General features: G+C 30.2%; 1 protein-coding gene across 1 annotated transcript; it reads left to right on the top strand.

Annotated features, from left to right (window-relative positions):
• The first annotated feature begins 7837 nt into the window (after nucleotides 1-7837).
• LOC135928844 (uncharacterized) lies at nucleotides 7838-8206 on the top strand. The gene has a single exon (XM_065465308.1). The coding sequence runs from the start codon at nucleotides 7838-7840 to the stop codon at nucleotides 8204-8206; it is 369 nt and encodes a 122-aa protein (XP_065321380.1).
• The last annotated feature ends 9750 nt before the right edge of the window (nucleotides 8207-17956 follow it).

Here is a 17956-nt window from a genome sequence, read left to right as displayed (position 1 = left end):
CGTCACTGGTATTAACGACATCGGAGAATCAGACCGTGGGCATCATTCAACTGTCATAAAAATTATTCGGCACACGGGTTACAAAGCTAGTATGGGTGAAAAATCCGATGACGACCTCGCCCTGCTGAAACTCACCGATAAGCTACCTATGAGTGATGGAAGGATTCGAGCATTGCCTACGGCTACTTTCTCTTTTCGAATCGACCAAACCATCGGGCAGACTTGCAAAGTGGCCTGATGGGGTCTGACATCTTGTAATGAAGTGATTAAATTAATTTTTCGAATCCATTTTTTGTTTGTTGTCTCTACGAATTTAAAATGTCCACCGAAAAACTTAAATAAGTGAAATCTTTTAGCTTTTATAGACAGGTCAGTGTTTTAAACAGCTGTTATAAAAGGACCATTAATGTTGATTAGTGAAAAGATAGGCTGAGCTTATTTTTTTTCTTATAAAAGGTAAATATTGGTGCCGATCCGATACCGATACAAATATCGGTCCGATACCGATACAAATATCGGTGCGGCCTTAACATTTAGGATTCATAAAACAATATTTTAAAAAAAGTGTCTTGAATCTTTGTGGAATAAAGACCTTCCTGGAGAAATCCTAACGTGACTATTCAGAATCTCTCAATTTTTTAAATCCTCTAGGAAAAAAACGATTTCTTAAATAAACGCGAAGGGGGAAGGGGGCGGGGATAGGGGTAGAAAAAATTTGCCTCTTATATCTTTGATTGGGTATAAGCTCCCATAGGGGGGTGGGGTAGATACTAAAATATATTTGGGTGTTAGGGTCAAGGGATAAAATCTTGGACATGTTATCTCATAATTTTACACCAAAAATCCCTATATAAATTAAAAGAGTATAAGTTGAAATGACATCAGCAACTGCATTGTTTAAATTTAAAAAAAAATTATTGCAGCTGATCTCAACCATTCATTCTTCATCAAGCTTTACCATTCCACCTTTAGAAAAAAGTGGATTGCTCTATGTTTCTCAAAATTCTCTGTTATATTGGTGTAGCTCAGTGTTTCGTGGTTTTCAACTAATTATTAATATTTCTTTCCCCATTTATTTACTGTATTAAAAAAAAAAAATTTTTTTTATAAAATATTTACTCATCAATTGTTCTAACATACCCTGTTCCCATTTTTTCAAATGCACCCAACAATTTCTTTGGTGGCTCTCAGCTCAACATTTGGGAGTTCATATCAATATAACACCTCCTTTTCTAGCTCAGATAGAATAGTAGATTTGATTTTATTAAGAAAAATTCATAACCCATCGTGTAACTCTGACTTTCTAATTTGATCTGCGATTAACTATTAAGCCAGTTTTTTTAAGGGCTCTGACATGGTTATTACTTGACCTTTTGGGACAGAGTGTTGATAATCCCTTTGCCTGTTAATATTCGAATAAATAATTACCATAAAGATTAATACATTTCGTAATTATTCCGTCGATTGACTGTTTATATTTGATATTATTCATGTATTTAATTTATTTTGTGTCCAGTTGTCAATGAAAACTCCAGAACCAACATATTACAAGAATTGGAATTGAAGTACATGTCATCCCAAGATTGTAATAAGCACTCCTACGCCAAATCAAAAGGAATAAAATTAAGTCCCAATCAATTCTGCTCCATGCAAACGAGTCCGATAAAAGGAACCAATAGAGTTTAAAATTAAATGATCGTTACTAAATTACCATTTTTGTAATCTTTTGTTTTTCACCCTTTCCCCGTGGATACAATTGTAAATTTAATTATTTTTTTTAAAAAAAAACGAACAATCATTTTTTTAAAGGGGGATTCAGGAGGTCCGTATATGTGCAAAAAAGATAATGAGTGGAGATTGGTGGGTGTAATCAAAATGGGCGACACTGGGGTGAGCTATTTTATGGACGTGAGAAGATACGAAAAATGGATACGGAAAAATACCTAAGATGTATATCAATTATACATTATTTTCCTTCTAAATTTTTTTTAATTGGTTAATTTTATCAAATAATTTTATATTATATTTATTTATTTTTTCTCACAATTATTTTGGTTCGTGAAAAGAAAATCAGTTTTTTGGGGCATGCGCTCCAAATTCATTTATTTTAAATGCGCACAAAAAAAATACCAATCAGCTGATTGCACCATTTTGATTTTATGTTTTGAAAGTGAAGACAATTCAAAAGTTTTGCATTTATAAATGGTCACTACACTTAATTCTACTGATTAAAATTTTTGTTATAAATACCTCTTTCCCCCTTATTATATTTCATTTTGTTTCTTTCTTTCTTTCTTTCTTTCTTTCTTTCTTTCTTTCTTTCTTTCTTTCTTTCTTTCTTTCTTTCTTTCTTCTTCTTTCTTTCTTTCTTTCTTTCTTTCTTTCTTTCTTTTCTTTCTTTCTTTCTTTCTTTCTTTCTTTCTTTCTTTCTTTCTTTCTTTCTTTCTTTCTTTCTTTCTTTCTTTCTTTCTTTCTTTCTTTCTTTCTTTCTTTCTTTCTTTCTTTCTTTCTTTCTTTCTTTCTTTCTTTCTTTCTTTCTTTCTTTCTTTCTTTCTTTCTTTCTTTCTTTCTTTCTTTCTTTCTTTCTTTCTTTCTTTCTTTCTTTCTTTCTTTCTTTCTTTCTTTCTTTCTTTCTTTCTTTCTTTCTTTCTTTCTTTCTTTCTTTCTCTTTCTTTCTTTCTTTCTTTCTTTAGCCTTATTTTGTTATATTTACAACTTTGAATCATTTTTTGGAGCGAGTTTTTATAAAAATTTAAATTTTTACCGGGAAATGTATTCTACCATGTTTGAAATTCCTATCATGTGACTTGTAGACAATCTTGCTGTAAACCTTTAATCATTATTTTTGAGCGCGTTTTTACCGGAAATATATTTTAACATGTTTGGAATTCCTATCATGTGACTCGTAAGACAATCTTGCAGTAAACCTTTTGTGTCATTAATAATTTTATATCAAAAAAATGTATATGGTGAAAATTTAATAAATAAATTATATTTAAAGTTATAAAAGTTCTTGAGAAAAATTGTCTGAAATTCGTTAGAGTTAGCTTATTCCAAACATGACTGCATTTCCGGCTAAATCAGGGCTCAAAAAATAATGACTTAAAGTTGAAAAAAATGACACGCCAGAAAAAAAAACACATCGACGCTAAAAATATGTTAACATAAAATATTTTGGGGGGGTAGATACTTTTTTTTCAACCGATATACACCTCACATTATTTTAGCCATTTTCTTATGTAAAAAACTTGTTTATACTTTATTACTTTTTGGATATTTGGATATGAATTTATTGTGATCAAAAAAAATTATTATTTGCTTTTAGTTTAAAAATGAATATGAATATATCTTAACCGTCGCGTGGCAAGTTATCACTTGTAAATTTCGTCTCGGAAGGCTTAGATTTTTTTTTTATAATAATTTTATTTTTAAAAATAATATAAACTTTGTATACATTTAGATTTTGACTATACAAAGTTTATAAAAAAAAATATTTTGAATTTTAGATACTTTTTAAAAAAAAATAACAAGATACAAGTGTAATCTAGAGATTTATTCTAAGTATCTATTCCCTGTATCCTGATACAATTTTCTAAAAATTTACCACCATCCCCCCTTCCCCTGAAGCTATGTTTATATAATTATTGAGATAAAAATAACCCAATTGCAAAATAGCCCACCCATACTTTAAAATTTTTGATTAAATATCAAAGAAATACATAATTATTCAAGGTCCAATGGGGTTTTAGTGGAGATATATGAAATGATTTGTTTTGCTACAAAAAGTCATAATATTAAATATAAGAATTATTTGTAATTTCACAAAAAGATAATTTATCACGCCAGTTTGTTAATGGACAATATAACCTAAAATAATTTGTATTTTTAATATTAGAACTTATTTAAAAGATCTGGCTGAGATGAGTGGTAAATCAAGATTTTAATCCCATATATTGTAAAATGTATTTATCCGAAAAAAATAAATAAAAACATATGATACAAATCTGTCAAAAAAAACAATTAACCATTTCATTACAAATATTAAATAGAAATAATTAATAAAATGGCGCCTTCACAAATTTTTTTATACATTATTCAGATAAACAACGTTGTCATCACCTATTAATTTGAAAGCGTTCAACCAATATCTCCTTCACCTTCCTTGGGAGTGTAATATAAGGAATTGAAAAATATTTAAAATGGAAATTAAAAATACGACTCATCCCACCAAAAATCATTTACTGACAGCTTCAATCAATTCTCGCCTAATTTTATTCTAACCATAGAGGCTTAATGACATATAATAATAATACAACAGACTGACGATCCAATCATAATGATGCATGTGAAAGCGTCTTTGAACGCGAATCAGCTGGACCCGCCATTTTGTTAACCCATATAGTTGATACTTACTTAATCATCTTGATCGCGCGATTCTTTAATAAAGTTTGCGTTAGACGTAGGAATAAAATGGCCTCTCGATTAAAATTTTTTTAAATAATGATGATACGGGTAACCACGGTGTCACCAGCTGTTTTACATCTGATGTATGCTTTTAATAAATGTATCGTCAGTCTAGGTATTATTATATGTCATAGGAGCTTAGCATACTCATATATACTATAAAGTTTTAAGATACGTCCAAAAAAAAACCTCCCTTATTTCGTTACTATCTAAAAAAGGGAATGCGACGATCTTTCTTTTTAAAAAAAAGTTACTTATTTTCTTTACCTATTAAAAATGTAATTATCCGAAATGTATATTAGAAATTTATGATTTAATTTTAATCCATTTTTTGGGGCAATTTTTTATCGTTTTACAAAATTTTGGTCAGATAAGCAGAATGTTTAACATTTAATACAGCTGTTTTTTTTTGTGGTGATGATAACGTTCCAACTGATGCCTAGTTCAAATTTATCTTAATCGTGGTAATTTAACGAATAAAATTTATCCTCGATGGCAAAACGTTTAAAATCCCTAAGCAACAAAGTTACTCAATTTTGCTGTAAAGGCCACTCCTTTCAAATTAAATTTTATTTTATTTTTCATTTTTCATTTTATCAAGAGGTGAAGTATGTCTATCGCTAACATTTAAGTTAGAGACTGCAAATAATTGTATACAGTGACAAGCATTCTCTAGTAGCAAATATGATATAGAATAAGATTTTACGCCCTAAATCAAAAACCATATTATAATTAAACAAATTTATTACAATACGATGCGACACCCATGAACTTGAAGCATAAAATATTCTGACTCAAAAAATATTTCATTATAATTAAGGACTTAGTTATTTTTGTGCAGCTATAAGATAAAACCAAATTCATTTTTGTATATTTAATAAATATTTTACAATAGGTTGTTGATGATAAATTCACCGTATTAGCTGGATAAAGTCCAGATAAGAGGAATTGATATAATTTTTAAAGTAGGATTTAAGATATTTGGCACGTCTAAACAAAGTGTTAGTCACACCTCGTAAATATATAAAATGGGTGGCTCTATTTTCACATAATCCGTGCAAATGATTTCTAAATTTATTTAAAATTTTTTTTTTTTTAAAATGCTCCCTTTGAATGAGAATTTGTTTCTATAAAGAATGGTAAAAATTCTAATAGGTGTTTGAATTGAATGAGAACGAAATATAAAAATGTTTTTCAGTTCGAAAACAATGGCAATCCTGTATAACTTGAATGCAATCCACGAGGCCCTAACTGATCAATCCTGAGTTCGGACAGGCTGAAAATTATTCTTTTAAATATTAGGTCACCGTAATTTATATAGCTTCGGGTGCTTTTCATTTCTACACACATTGATCTAGCATGTGTTCAGAACTCCCGCTGAACAGTTTTATATAAAAAAAACAATGTCCTAACCTATACGATTTTTAATTTGGGTGAGCTGCATAATAGATAGTGGGGACTCGTAGTTATTTTTAAGAAGGAACTATTGAATACCACCAAGAAATTCGAGGCAGCATCAAATAGATTCTGTAGTATTCAATCTATTGTTAAAGTTATATCACTAAAACATGTTTGTTCCAGCGATACGTAAAGATAATTTTGCCACTTTATTTAAAAAATATATATATACCTATATCGGAAAATTCTCTAAAAAAGTGAAGGACCACTAATTTCTGGTAACATGAACCCTTCATAATAAAATGGAGATAGGAAAATATTATTTTTTTAAAACTAAGGCTTAAAGAAATCTTGAGTAATTTACTCTTAAAGGATTTGGCAAAGTCTATAATTCCTAACAAAATGCTTATATTTTAAAAAAACTATTCCATCAAAAAAAAATCAAATTTGTAATTTATTATATGCAGTAGAACATAAAATTAGGATTTAATTTTACATCTTATTTTCGTAGAGGAATATAATCTGATTAACGAGAATCATCTGGAATATACAAAAAATTGGAAGAAAACAGCAATATCTTAAACATGTTTTTTTTTAGCTCTGGGTGATTGGAAAATCTAATTGCTTGAATTCCTTGATAAAAATAATTTCAATTAAAAGAGGCAATCCTTACGTCCAAAATATTCCATTTTTTTTTAAAAAAATTCAAATTTAACCGCGAGATACTTCCGTTGACAATTATTTTAAACTGCCTGTGATATTGGGGGATCACATGTATTGGAATTTTAGGTTGTAACTTACGATTCTGTAGATATCGCCTAGAAAAAAAAGTTAACAAAAAATTTTTCACACCAATCTCCCCCCCCCCCAAAAAAATAAACAATATATTCACCCCAATCTTAGTAGCAAAAAAAAAACTGTTGATTCAGAAGATGGGAAATCCCTCATGAGAGGCCTACCTAAATTGAACAATTTCGAGGACCATCTTGATCACACAAAAAAAATAAAATATTTAACCTTATAATTTTGAACTATATTTAAAGGATTCCTTGGCCATCAACTTTGGTGAAGGATGACTTTTAATTTTTTATACAAATAAATATTGTCAGTAAACGGCAAGTTTTGAACCGATTTGAAAATGACGGTTAAATCAACATTTCTTCCAGAATAATCATTTACGCGAGCCTGAAGATTGTGTTTGCCAGGAGGAATGAAGGGTTTGAACAACTATTAGCGAAAACTCTCGAGACTTGGAGCTATATTTTTCTGGCTAAAATATTGAGTTGGCTCAAAAACGAGTCGCAACAACACTACAAATAGATATCGCATCGTAAAATTAGCTTAGAAAATCGAATTAAGATTTGATATAAAGGTTCAAAAAGGTTTTAAAAACAAAGATTGGGAAGGGATTATTCCTATTCCGGTAAACAAAGGTTTTGTCGGGCTTCCTTGCGAAGAGGAAACGGGTATTACGAAACCGAGTTGTAAAAATGAATGAATTATGCTTCTTCTTTTTTTTTTTCTAAAAATATTCTATATAAGATAATTGTACTTGCTTTTAATATCATTCATTCATTCATTGCCACGCCAGATATTGCGCGAAGTGTAATTTTATCACCCGCCAAGAGTTGTATCGTGCACCATGTATATTCACTAATATATAGGTTCTGATGTTTAGGGATTGAATGGTTAATAGATTTAGCTCAATCAAATAGCCACAGAGGGAACTATTCCCGAGGACTGGTGAAGAAGTACAATTATCCCAGTATACGAGGGAAAAGGTGATCCTTTAGATTACGAGTCTTACAGAGCTATTAAATTCTTGGAACATGCAATGAAAGTATTTGAGATGGTGTTGGAGAAGCGGATAATGGAACAAATTAAAATTGATAAAATGCAGGTTGGTGTTACATCGGGGAAAGACAGGACAGATGCAATTTTTGTGGTGAGATAAATAAAGGAGAAGTATCTTGCGATGGAAAAGAAGCTGTATTATGCGTTTGTTGATTTGGAGAAAGCATTTGACAGGGTGCCGCGCGAGGTTACTAGATGGGTCGTGATAAAATCAGGTGTAGAGGAATGGTTGGTTATCGCAGTGATGGCAATGTATGTGGGGGCACAAACACCAGTACGGACGTATTATGGTGATAGTGAAAGCTTTGAGGTGAAGGTAGGACTTCATCAAGGATCTTTGCTGAGTCCATTATTATTTATATTAGTAATGGATGTGGTGGCTAAAGAAATGCGTGAAGGACTTCCCTGGGAGCTATTATATGCAGATGACCTTGTATTAATGGCAAACAGTGAGGAAGAATTGAAAGTTAAAAAAGTAAATGGAAGATGACTTTGGAAGCAAAGGGCCTGAAAATGAATGCCAAAGACAAACGTGATGAGTGTTGGGGAAAATCTAAATGGAGGAATCAGGTAAGTGGCCTTATGGTGCATGTGGGAAAGGAGTTGCTGGAAATTCAATCCATTGCACCAAATGCCAGAAATGGGTACATAGTAGATGTAGCGGGAAAAAAGGAAGTTTGATATTAGCAAGAATGACCTTTATTTGTAGAACATGCATGAAAGGGATATATAATGATGATAACGTAGAAATGGTGGTCTGGATATTGGCAATGAGTTAACCCTAGTGGATAAGTTTTATTTGGGTGATATGCTAAACGCAGATGGTGGTGTAGATTCTGCCGTTATTGCAAGGGTCAGACAAGCTTGAAAGAAGTTCAGACAGAGAGATGTAGTCTATTCTTACAAATAAAAAAGTCTGTCTGTAGTTAAAGGGGAAAGTTTACGTATGCTGTGTGAGGATTTGTTTAGTTTATGGTGGCGAAATATGGGCAATTAAAGCTACTCACGAAGCCTATTTAGAAAGAATAGAGATGAGGATGATTAGATGGATGTGTGGAGTATCTCTGAGAGAGAGAAAAACTAGCAAGGAATTGCGAGCAAGATTGGGTATATAAATGATTGGAGTGGTAATGCGACGAAATAGGCTAAGATGGTTTGGGCATGTGGAACATATGAGAAAAGTAAAGAGATGCACCTTGATGGAAGTAGGAAGATCAAGACCTAGGGGAAGGCCCAAGTTGACGTGGACAAATGTGATAGCGGCGGATATGAGAATCGTAAATCTTACAAATATTGATGCTCAGGACCATCAAAAATGGAAAAGAAAAATCAGATGGAAAACTGGCCTACCCGAATAAACCTGGTATCGTCATATAACGGAGAAGTAGATATAGATCCTATGCATGATGTATACCCATTTTATTATAGTGGACGGTATACTACTATGTGGTAGCTAGCATAGTGAAGAAGAGAGGTTTAAGAAAGAGGTGATCTATTACTTCCGTTACCGGCAAGGATAGTGTTTAAATTGTAAAACAATATTAATTATAATGCACTTGACGCTTAAGGTTAGATTATTTAAGAGAATAAAATGAGTCTTATGTTAGGTAAATATATCCTTGGAGAAGATAACGCTATGTCTATATAGCGTATCCTATTCCAGATTATTTAAAAATATCATATAAAAATTTAAAGTCAATATTTTAATTATCGAGCACATTTAGGGGATCTTAAAAATAAACTAATTTTAATATCATTCTTGTCAATAAATCAATTTACTCCCTTGTAAATTCCGTTTGATCATCTAATTTTAGCCTGATTTTCTGAAAATAAAATATTTTAAAAAAGACCCTTTACCGTAAATAATTAGGGGAAATATTTACTTAAAATATTGACCTGTTTTAAATAAATTCACATTTTTTTTAACTCCTTGCTAAAAAAAAATTATTTTTTTTGTCCGTATCCCGTATTCTTTAAAAATGAAGATGATTCTTGTTTTAATAATTTGCTGTATAATCCTGGTTGAATCTAGTTTCAATTTCACTCCAAGTTCTATAAGTAACTATATATATATATATATATTAGAATCATTTTAACTTGTATATATTAAATTTAAATCCGTAAAAATTTATTTTTTTTAAAAAAAAAATGTTACTTCTTATTACTTCCGGTTTATAAAATTAGAGCTTTGTAAAAAAAAAAATTAGCAAAGAGAGACATGCTTAAGATGAGAAGAAGACAGTGTTGCCAATGTTGTTAAAAAGCCCCATTTGGGGTCTCCAGCCATAGCATTATTTTGGCCACTAATCTTACTCCAATAATTATTAGAAAGTGGCGACTTTTTTTGAGCTTTTTAACAATATTTTGTCGGTTTGCTTCCAAAATCTAACATATCCTCAGATTTATTAGAAAATCATGTTTAATGCCCCTAAGATTTTTTGCCCGCAGGTGGAACAGATGTTTGAACATCTATCAACGAAATCTCTAGGCTATAATATTGAGTTAGCCATTCTTAAAAATCGGTTCAAATCGGGCCGTTTAACAACGCTAGTTTAAATCAGGGTTGTGCATTTGACCGGTCAAATATGTTTCGGTCAATTGACCGACATTTGACCGGTCAAATATGTTTCGGTTCAAATATGGTCAAATACGGTCAAATGTGGTCAAATTCAAATATATGTTTTTTTTCAAGTTATTTATTAATTTTATTTTTAAAATAATAGTAAAATTAAATCTATAATTAATTTTTTTAAATTCATTGTCATTCAATAACTAACGTGTAGCTATCTGTAGTAGAGTCTTGTTCTGATTCATATTCAATATCATCATATTCTTTAATATTTTTTAATCAATTTTCCTGATGTCTTAGATCTTCAATCGATTTCCATTTTCATAAGAATATTAACCCTATTCGACCTATTTCTTTCTAAAGATAGAAGTAGAACTAGGAATTGTTAGTCTATTAATGGGCAGGGTGGACAAAGTTTAATCTAATAACTAGAGGTCGAAATTGATTGTTTCTGGAAATTACTACTCTTGAATTATATCACATACTTGTGAGTTCTCCCCTTAATATTGTGGACACAAAAAATAAGCAAACATTGTGATCACATGTATTTACATCTTTTTTCCCTTTTTTAATCATATTTTTAATTTATTTTTCCTTTAAATTTTTTAGAGTATTTGACAGGTCAAATACTCGTCCGGTCAATTGACCGGTCAATTGACTGGTCAATTGACTGAATTTGACTGGTCAATTGACCGACTTGCTAACCCTGGTATAAATATGAGAAGAGGGCAAGAAATAAAAAAATTTTTCTAGCTATAAAAAAAACCTAGGAAAATATTATTTTTCTAAATTTCGAAATATTTATATTTTTTTTTAAAAAAAAAACAAGTTGAAAGGAAAAGAGAACGTATGCAAGATTCCGAATATATTAGTAATGGACAGTATCCTATGCTGGATGACATAGTGTGCTCCCTTTAGTGAGAGGTGACGATGCGATAGCTAATGAGTGGCCTTGGATGGTTATATATATTTGTATTATAAAGATTTTCTATAAAAAAAATTAGCAAATTCTCATTCATTAATATTTTGTTCACAAACTAGGAATTTTTGTTATATAAGAAAGAAAAGAAAAGAAAAGAAAAAAAAGAAAGAAAGAAATTAAAGGAAGGAAAGAAAGAAAGAAATAAAGAAAGAAAGAAAGAAAGAAAGAAAGAAAGAAAGAAAGAAAGAAAGAAAGAAAGAAAGAAAGAAAGAAAGAAAGAAAGAAAGAAAGAAAGAAAGAAAGAAAGAAAGAAAGAAAGAAAGAAAGAAAGAAAGAAAGAAAGAAAGAAAGAAAGAAAGAAAGAAAGAAAGAAAGAAAGAAAGAAAGAAAGAAAGAAAGAAAGAAAGAAAGAAAGAAGGATTAAATATTTAACGATTAATTGTGACAGTGAAGTTTAATTTTATTTTTTGCAGCAGATTGAATCAGTGACTTAATTCATTCTTATGTATATTAATATCAAAATAAAATATTAGGTATATTACTTTTATATAAAGTGTAAAGTAAATATAATATAGTAAGTTATAATTATAATATAATAATAATAATATTTACATATTTTTTTTAAAAAATAAAAATAAAAGGCGTATATAGAGGTCATAAGTTGTACTGAAACCGTTAAATGTGGAGGAACAATCATAAAGTCGAAATATATTCTCACTAGCGCCCATTGTGTTAAAAACAGGTATTTAGAGTATAATAGTAATATTTATTATAACCTTATGTACAAATATAATTTACTTTTAGTTTTTTTAGAATAATGTGTTAAAGATGGAATCTTATTAGGGTGGCCTAAATTATGATTATATTCTAAAAATAAGAAAAAAATACAAATATCACGGGTTATCTAATGACATACGATATTACGTAGACCTGGCGATGCATTCTAAATAACGCATTTCAAAGCGTCGTTGAATGCAAATCAGCTGGAGCCGCCATTTTGGTAATCCATATAGCAATTATTCTCATGTTAAAAACTACTTTATATTTTCTAATTTTTTTTTTTAAAATTTAAAACAATAAATATATCATGTCCTAATTTTGTGATGCAGATTGACGTTATTTAAAAAATGTGCTATTTTAAAAAGAATGGATAACCAAAATGGCGTCCCCAGCTGTTTTTCATTGATGTACGCTTTTAACGAATGCATCGTCCAGTCTAGGTGTTATCATATGTCATTGGGGTTATAGTATATTCTCATTCCCAAAGGATAATAAGTTTTAATATTATGATCATTAATTTTTTTTATTTATAAATTAAAACATATATTTAAAAAGAATTCGTTTCTGTATCTGGATACTATTATAGAGTTACCTGTAACTGTTTTAGATACACTTTAAAATGCATTTTGATATACTTTTATTTAACGCTTTTTTATATATAATAAAAGTAAAAATATTTGAAATGCAAAATATTTTATTTAAATATTATGGGAATATAATTTAAATAAATACATATTAAAAATAAATTAAGACTAATATAAAAATAATATTTATATATATAAAAAAATTTTAAAATTTATATCTTTAAAATCTTTTGATTTCCATATTTCTAATCCCTTTCATGTTAACTATTCCTTGACTAAACTTCTAGGAAGGTATTTTAAATACAGGGTTTAAAGGATACAAATAATTTCTTCCGATACGTATACATTTGAGATTATGAAATAAAGGACATTTTGACACAAAGATGGCTGTTACATTTTCAATATGAAAATATTTTAGGAGTTAATTTTATTTTTATATTCTGGCGCGTTTATCAAGAATAGCACTTTACGAGTCATTTTATAAATAATTGTAATTAAAAAATATTTTTTTTGAAATTTTTCTAATAAATATATATTTTTTATTTAACTATTATATCTATCATACTGATATATATATTTTCTTTTAATTCTAATTTATAATTTTATGATGATATGCCATCTTAAAAGATCATTCCTTGAATTCCTATGCAGTGAATTTGGATTAAAAAACAAATCCTTCATTCCGATTATAACGATTTCATAAGGGAATTGTTTATTAATATTCTTTCATTCGATACTAATTTGTAACGACTAACAAAATAAAATAATATCGGACCATAACGCCCAGGCGGTTTTTAATCCCTCCATTCGCTATTTAGAAAGATGGGTAACAATTAAAAGATTATTGGAAACTCTAAGATTGGGTTCCATGATAATTATGATCTTAGAGACGCATCAGAATAAATCATAGTATTTCCAAGTTAAATCCCAGAAGAACAAGAATTATGCATATTGTACTATAACATAAATCAATAAAAAAAATTTTTAAATAAATACCGTTTTGCTTTACATTAATTTTATGAGGGAACATATAGGGTTGGGGCAAAAAAAAAACTGTACTTAAATTTTTTTTATATATAATTGTAAGTTTTTTAACTTCAAACGGTTAATAATTTTTTATATTAGCGAACCGATCAACATTAAAGTTGTAACTGGAATTAACGATATCAGCGCATTAAACCGTGGGCATATTTCAACTGTCAAAAAAATTATTCGGCACAAGGGTTACAAAGCTAGTATGGGTGAAAAATCCGATAACGACCTCGCGCTGCTGAAACTCACCAACGAGCTGCCTATAAGTGTCGGTAAGATTCAAGAGTTGCCTATGGCTTCTGGCTCTTTTAGAATCGACGAAACGATTGGGGAGACTTGTAAAGTGGCCGGCTGGGGTCTCACATCTTGTAATGATTATGAAAATACATAATATATTTTGTATACAATAAAATTACTCTTCAGAACCTTTTTCTTTTCTCTGAATTTAACTAATCCACCAAAAAACTAGTAATAATCTAAGTCTTTTAAGCTTTTATAAACAGATCAGTGCTTTATAAACAGCTGCTATAAAGGACAATCAAGTTTTTAATCAGTTAATGAAATTGTATATAATATTTATATGCCTATCGGGTTGATTGTGGCAAACAAAAAAAAATGATGGTGGTTTTTGGTCAGTGGCGTAGCTACGGGGGTGGTTTTCGGGTTCGGACCCCTCCCAGAGCAAATTTTTTTTTTAGATTATACGTTCAAAAGACTTAAAAGTGACTTTGTATCAAATAAATACCATTAATATTTATATTTTTCTGGTTTTGATGTTTGTGAAAGGATATTATATTACTATTGAATTTATTCTGGGCAGTATTATTATAAAGTCATTGAGAATAATCTACTAAATTATAATAACATTATTCATGCATTTAAAAATATTTATATATATTGTCGAAGATGTGGTTATGATTTTTAAGATAAACCCGGCCGAAGGCCCGTTAAAGGGGGTCCTGGGGGCGAAGCCCCCAGGATTATATATGTAGGGACCCCCTCTAAGGAAAATTCCTAACTACGCCACTGTTTTTTGGTTATGAATATTATGAACACTTGTGTAAATGCTTTCAAGATTTGTCTATGGTTATTGTGTCATTAATGAAAATTTGTACAAATCCAAAATTTTTAGTTTAAAAGTTTGAATGTCAATCTAAACTTAGATAAAATGTCATTAAAAAAAAAAAAAGGCTCACTGCTGATGAACTCAATAGTTTTAAAATTAAAATTATTTTTTTTTCTGTTACATAAAACCTTAAATCCAAAGTAAGAAAAATTAGCATATTGATACCAATTTTTCTATCAACTTTTAACGAGTAAATTAATGTATAATGGCCTGGCTCGAGTATATTTCAAATTAAAATATCGGGCTGGGCTTATGGCCGGGCCTGCAGGTCTTTGATATATATATATATATCAATATCCAGAGTTGTTAAATGATAATGTATCTAGATACAAGATACCATCATCGTCTGGAAAAGTATCTAGATAGAGATACAATTTTTATCCTATTTGTATAAAGGGTTCAACGGCCCCTCCCGTGTATTCGGGCTGGGCTTATGGCCGGGCCTGCAGGTCTTTGATATATATATATATACCAATATCCAGAGTTGTTAAATGATAATGAATCTAGATACAAGATACCATCATCGTCTGGAAAAGTATCTAGATAGAGATACAATTTTTATCCTATTTGTATAAAGGGTTCAACGGCCCCTCCCGTGTATTCGGGCTGAGCTTATGGCCGGGCCTGCAGGTCTTTGATATATATATATATATACCAATATCCAGAGTTGTTAAATAATAATGAATCTAGATACAAGATACAAGATACCATAACATCGTCTGGAAAAGTATCTAGATAGAGATACAATTTTTATCCTATTTGTATAAAGGGTTCAACGGCCCCTCCCGTGTATTCGGGCTGGCCTTATGGCCGGGCCTGCATGTCTTTGATATATATATATATACCAATATCCAGAGTTGTTAAATGATAATAAATCTAGATACAAGATACCATAACATCGTCTGGAAAAGTATCTAGATATAGATACAATTTTTTATCCTATTTATATAAAGGGTTTACCGTTGTTCTCGAAAAGAAAATTCTTATTATGAGTGCACCAAATACGTGAGCAACATTTTTTATATTTTGGTCTCACACATTTCGAACACCATAAAAAAAAAAGAATTAAAAATGTCGATACCTCCTATTTTTTATCGTTCTTTCGAGAAAATTCTCGTATCTTGTTGAGTCTTTCTGGAATAAAGACTTCCAGGAAATGCTAGCGTGATCATTCGGAATCCCTCAATTTTAAAATCCTCTAGGGAAAACGATTTTCTAAATAAACGCGGAATGGGGGGGCGGGGGTGGTATAAGAAATTTGCTTCTTATATTGATTGAGTAGGCTCCCATGGGGGTAGATACTAAAATATGGATAAAATCTTAGACATGATATCCCATATTTTTTTCTCTTGAATGTAGACGCTGTAACCTTCCCCAACATAAATTCTGCTCACAATTCGCCAATAAATTTTGCGTATTTTTTTTTTATATTTGCACTAAAAATCGAATACATAAATTAAAAGAATATAGTTGAAATGAGATTAGCAAATTGTATTTGTTTTTAAATTTAAAAAGAATGTTGTAGCTAATTTCAACCATTCATTCCACATCGAGCTTGTATCATTCCATCTTTATAAAAAAGTGGATAGCTCTATGTTTCTCAAAATTCTGTAGTATATTGTGGAGCTCAGTGTTTCGTGGTTTTTACTAATATTAATATTTCTTTCCCCATTTTACCTCGAAATATTAGAAAAATTTTACTTTTTATAAAAATAATTGCTCATCAATTGTTCTTTCTAACATACCCTGTTTCCATTTTTAAAAATGCATTAGCGATTTCCTTAGTGCTCTCAGCTCAACTTTTTGGGAGTTCATATCAATATTAATACCTTTCTAGCTAAAAAAAATTCATAACCAGTCCTGTATTCTGACTTTTCTAATTAAAATAACCAAAGCTGTCTCTAGCCAGACATAGGAAGCAGCGTATACATGGTAGAAAATTTGATGGAGGTGATCCCCACCCCCTAAAAAATTTACCCCCTACCCTCCTAAGAAATATTCCTTGGCCTTCGGCCGATATATTTGCCACACCACGATGCTATAGTGATATTGATAAAAAGAATCTAATAATAAGCTACCATTTATAATCTCATAAAAATTTTTTTATTTAGATCGTTTCAAAGCCTATTTAGGCTAAAAAAAAACAAATAAATCTCTAATTCTTGCCAATAATCAATAAGCAATTGAAATAGCTGTTTAGACGACTCCATTCGGATAGATCTTAAAAAATCTTATTTTTAATAATAATATTATTTAGAGTATTTTGCTAAAATTTTGAATGATTTATTATATTCTCACTGAATTTTATTGTTAAAATTAATCATATTATGTTTAACTCGATACTTAGAAAATTTTTAAAAAAAATAACCCCCAAAAATAAATGCCTACCCCCTCAAAAAAATATCTACCCCAAAAAATCTATACCCCTGCCCTCCTAAAATGCCAATATAGTTTGGAGGCATTTGTCTCCTACCCATTATGCCCCCAATCCAGGAAGCCTGGTCACCAATTTACGGCCTTCATCCCTGTTTCTGATATTCATGATGCCTCTATCAACAGTACTAACTCCGAATTCACTGATCGAGAGATTTATGTATAGTTCAAGTGATTGACATTTTTTTTTAAATGACATGGTTAACACTAGACTAAATCTCTTAGGATAGAGGCTCAGCTCAGATCATTTTCCCAATTATTTCGTTTATAACTGTTTTATTTGATATATAAATCGTGTCCAGTTGTCAGTGAAAACACCAGACCTGACATATTACAAGAATTGAAATTGAAGTACATGTCATCCGACGATTGTAATAAGAACTATTACGCCATATCGAGGGGAATAACATTAACTCCCAATCAATTCTGCTCCATGCAAACGAGTCCGTTGATAAAAGGAACCAACAGAGTTTAAAATAAAAATTATAAATAAATCTTTACTTAATTAAACTTTTCTTTTTTTCTTTTCTTTCTTTCTTTCTTTCTTTCTTTCTTTCTTTCTTTCTTTCTTTCTTTCTTTCTTTACCATTTTTATATTCATATTTTTTTTCACCCTTTCCCCTGTGGATATTATTATTTCGTTTACTTATAAACCGAGTAATGTAATTTAATTATTAAAAAAACGAACAATTATTTTAAAGGGTGACTCAGGTGGTCCTTATATGTGCCGAAAAGATAATAAGTGGAAATTAGTGGGTGTAATCAAAATGGGCGATACCGGGGTAAGCTATTTT

Source organism: Gordionus sp. m RMFG-2023, chromosome 4 (assembly GCF_954871325.1).
Source record: "Gordionus sp. m RMFG-2023 chromosome 4, tfGorSpeb1-WG-v2, whole genome shotgun sequence".
Lineage (NCBI taxonomy): Eukaryota > Metazoa > Nematomorpha > Gordioida > Chordodea > Parachordodidae > Gordionus > Gordionus sp. m RMFG-2023.
This window is presented reverse-complemented; position numbering and strand designations above follow the sequence as displayed.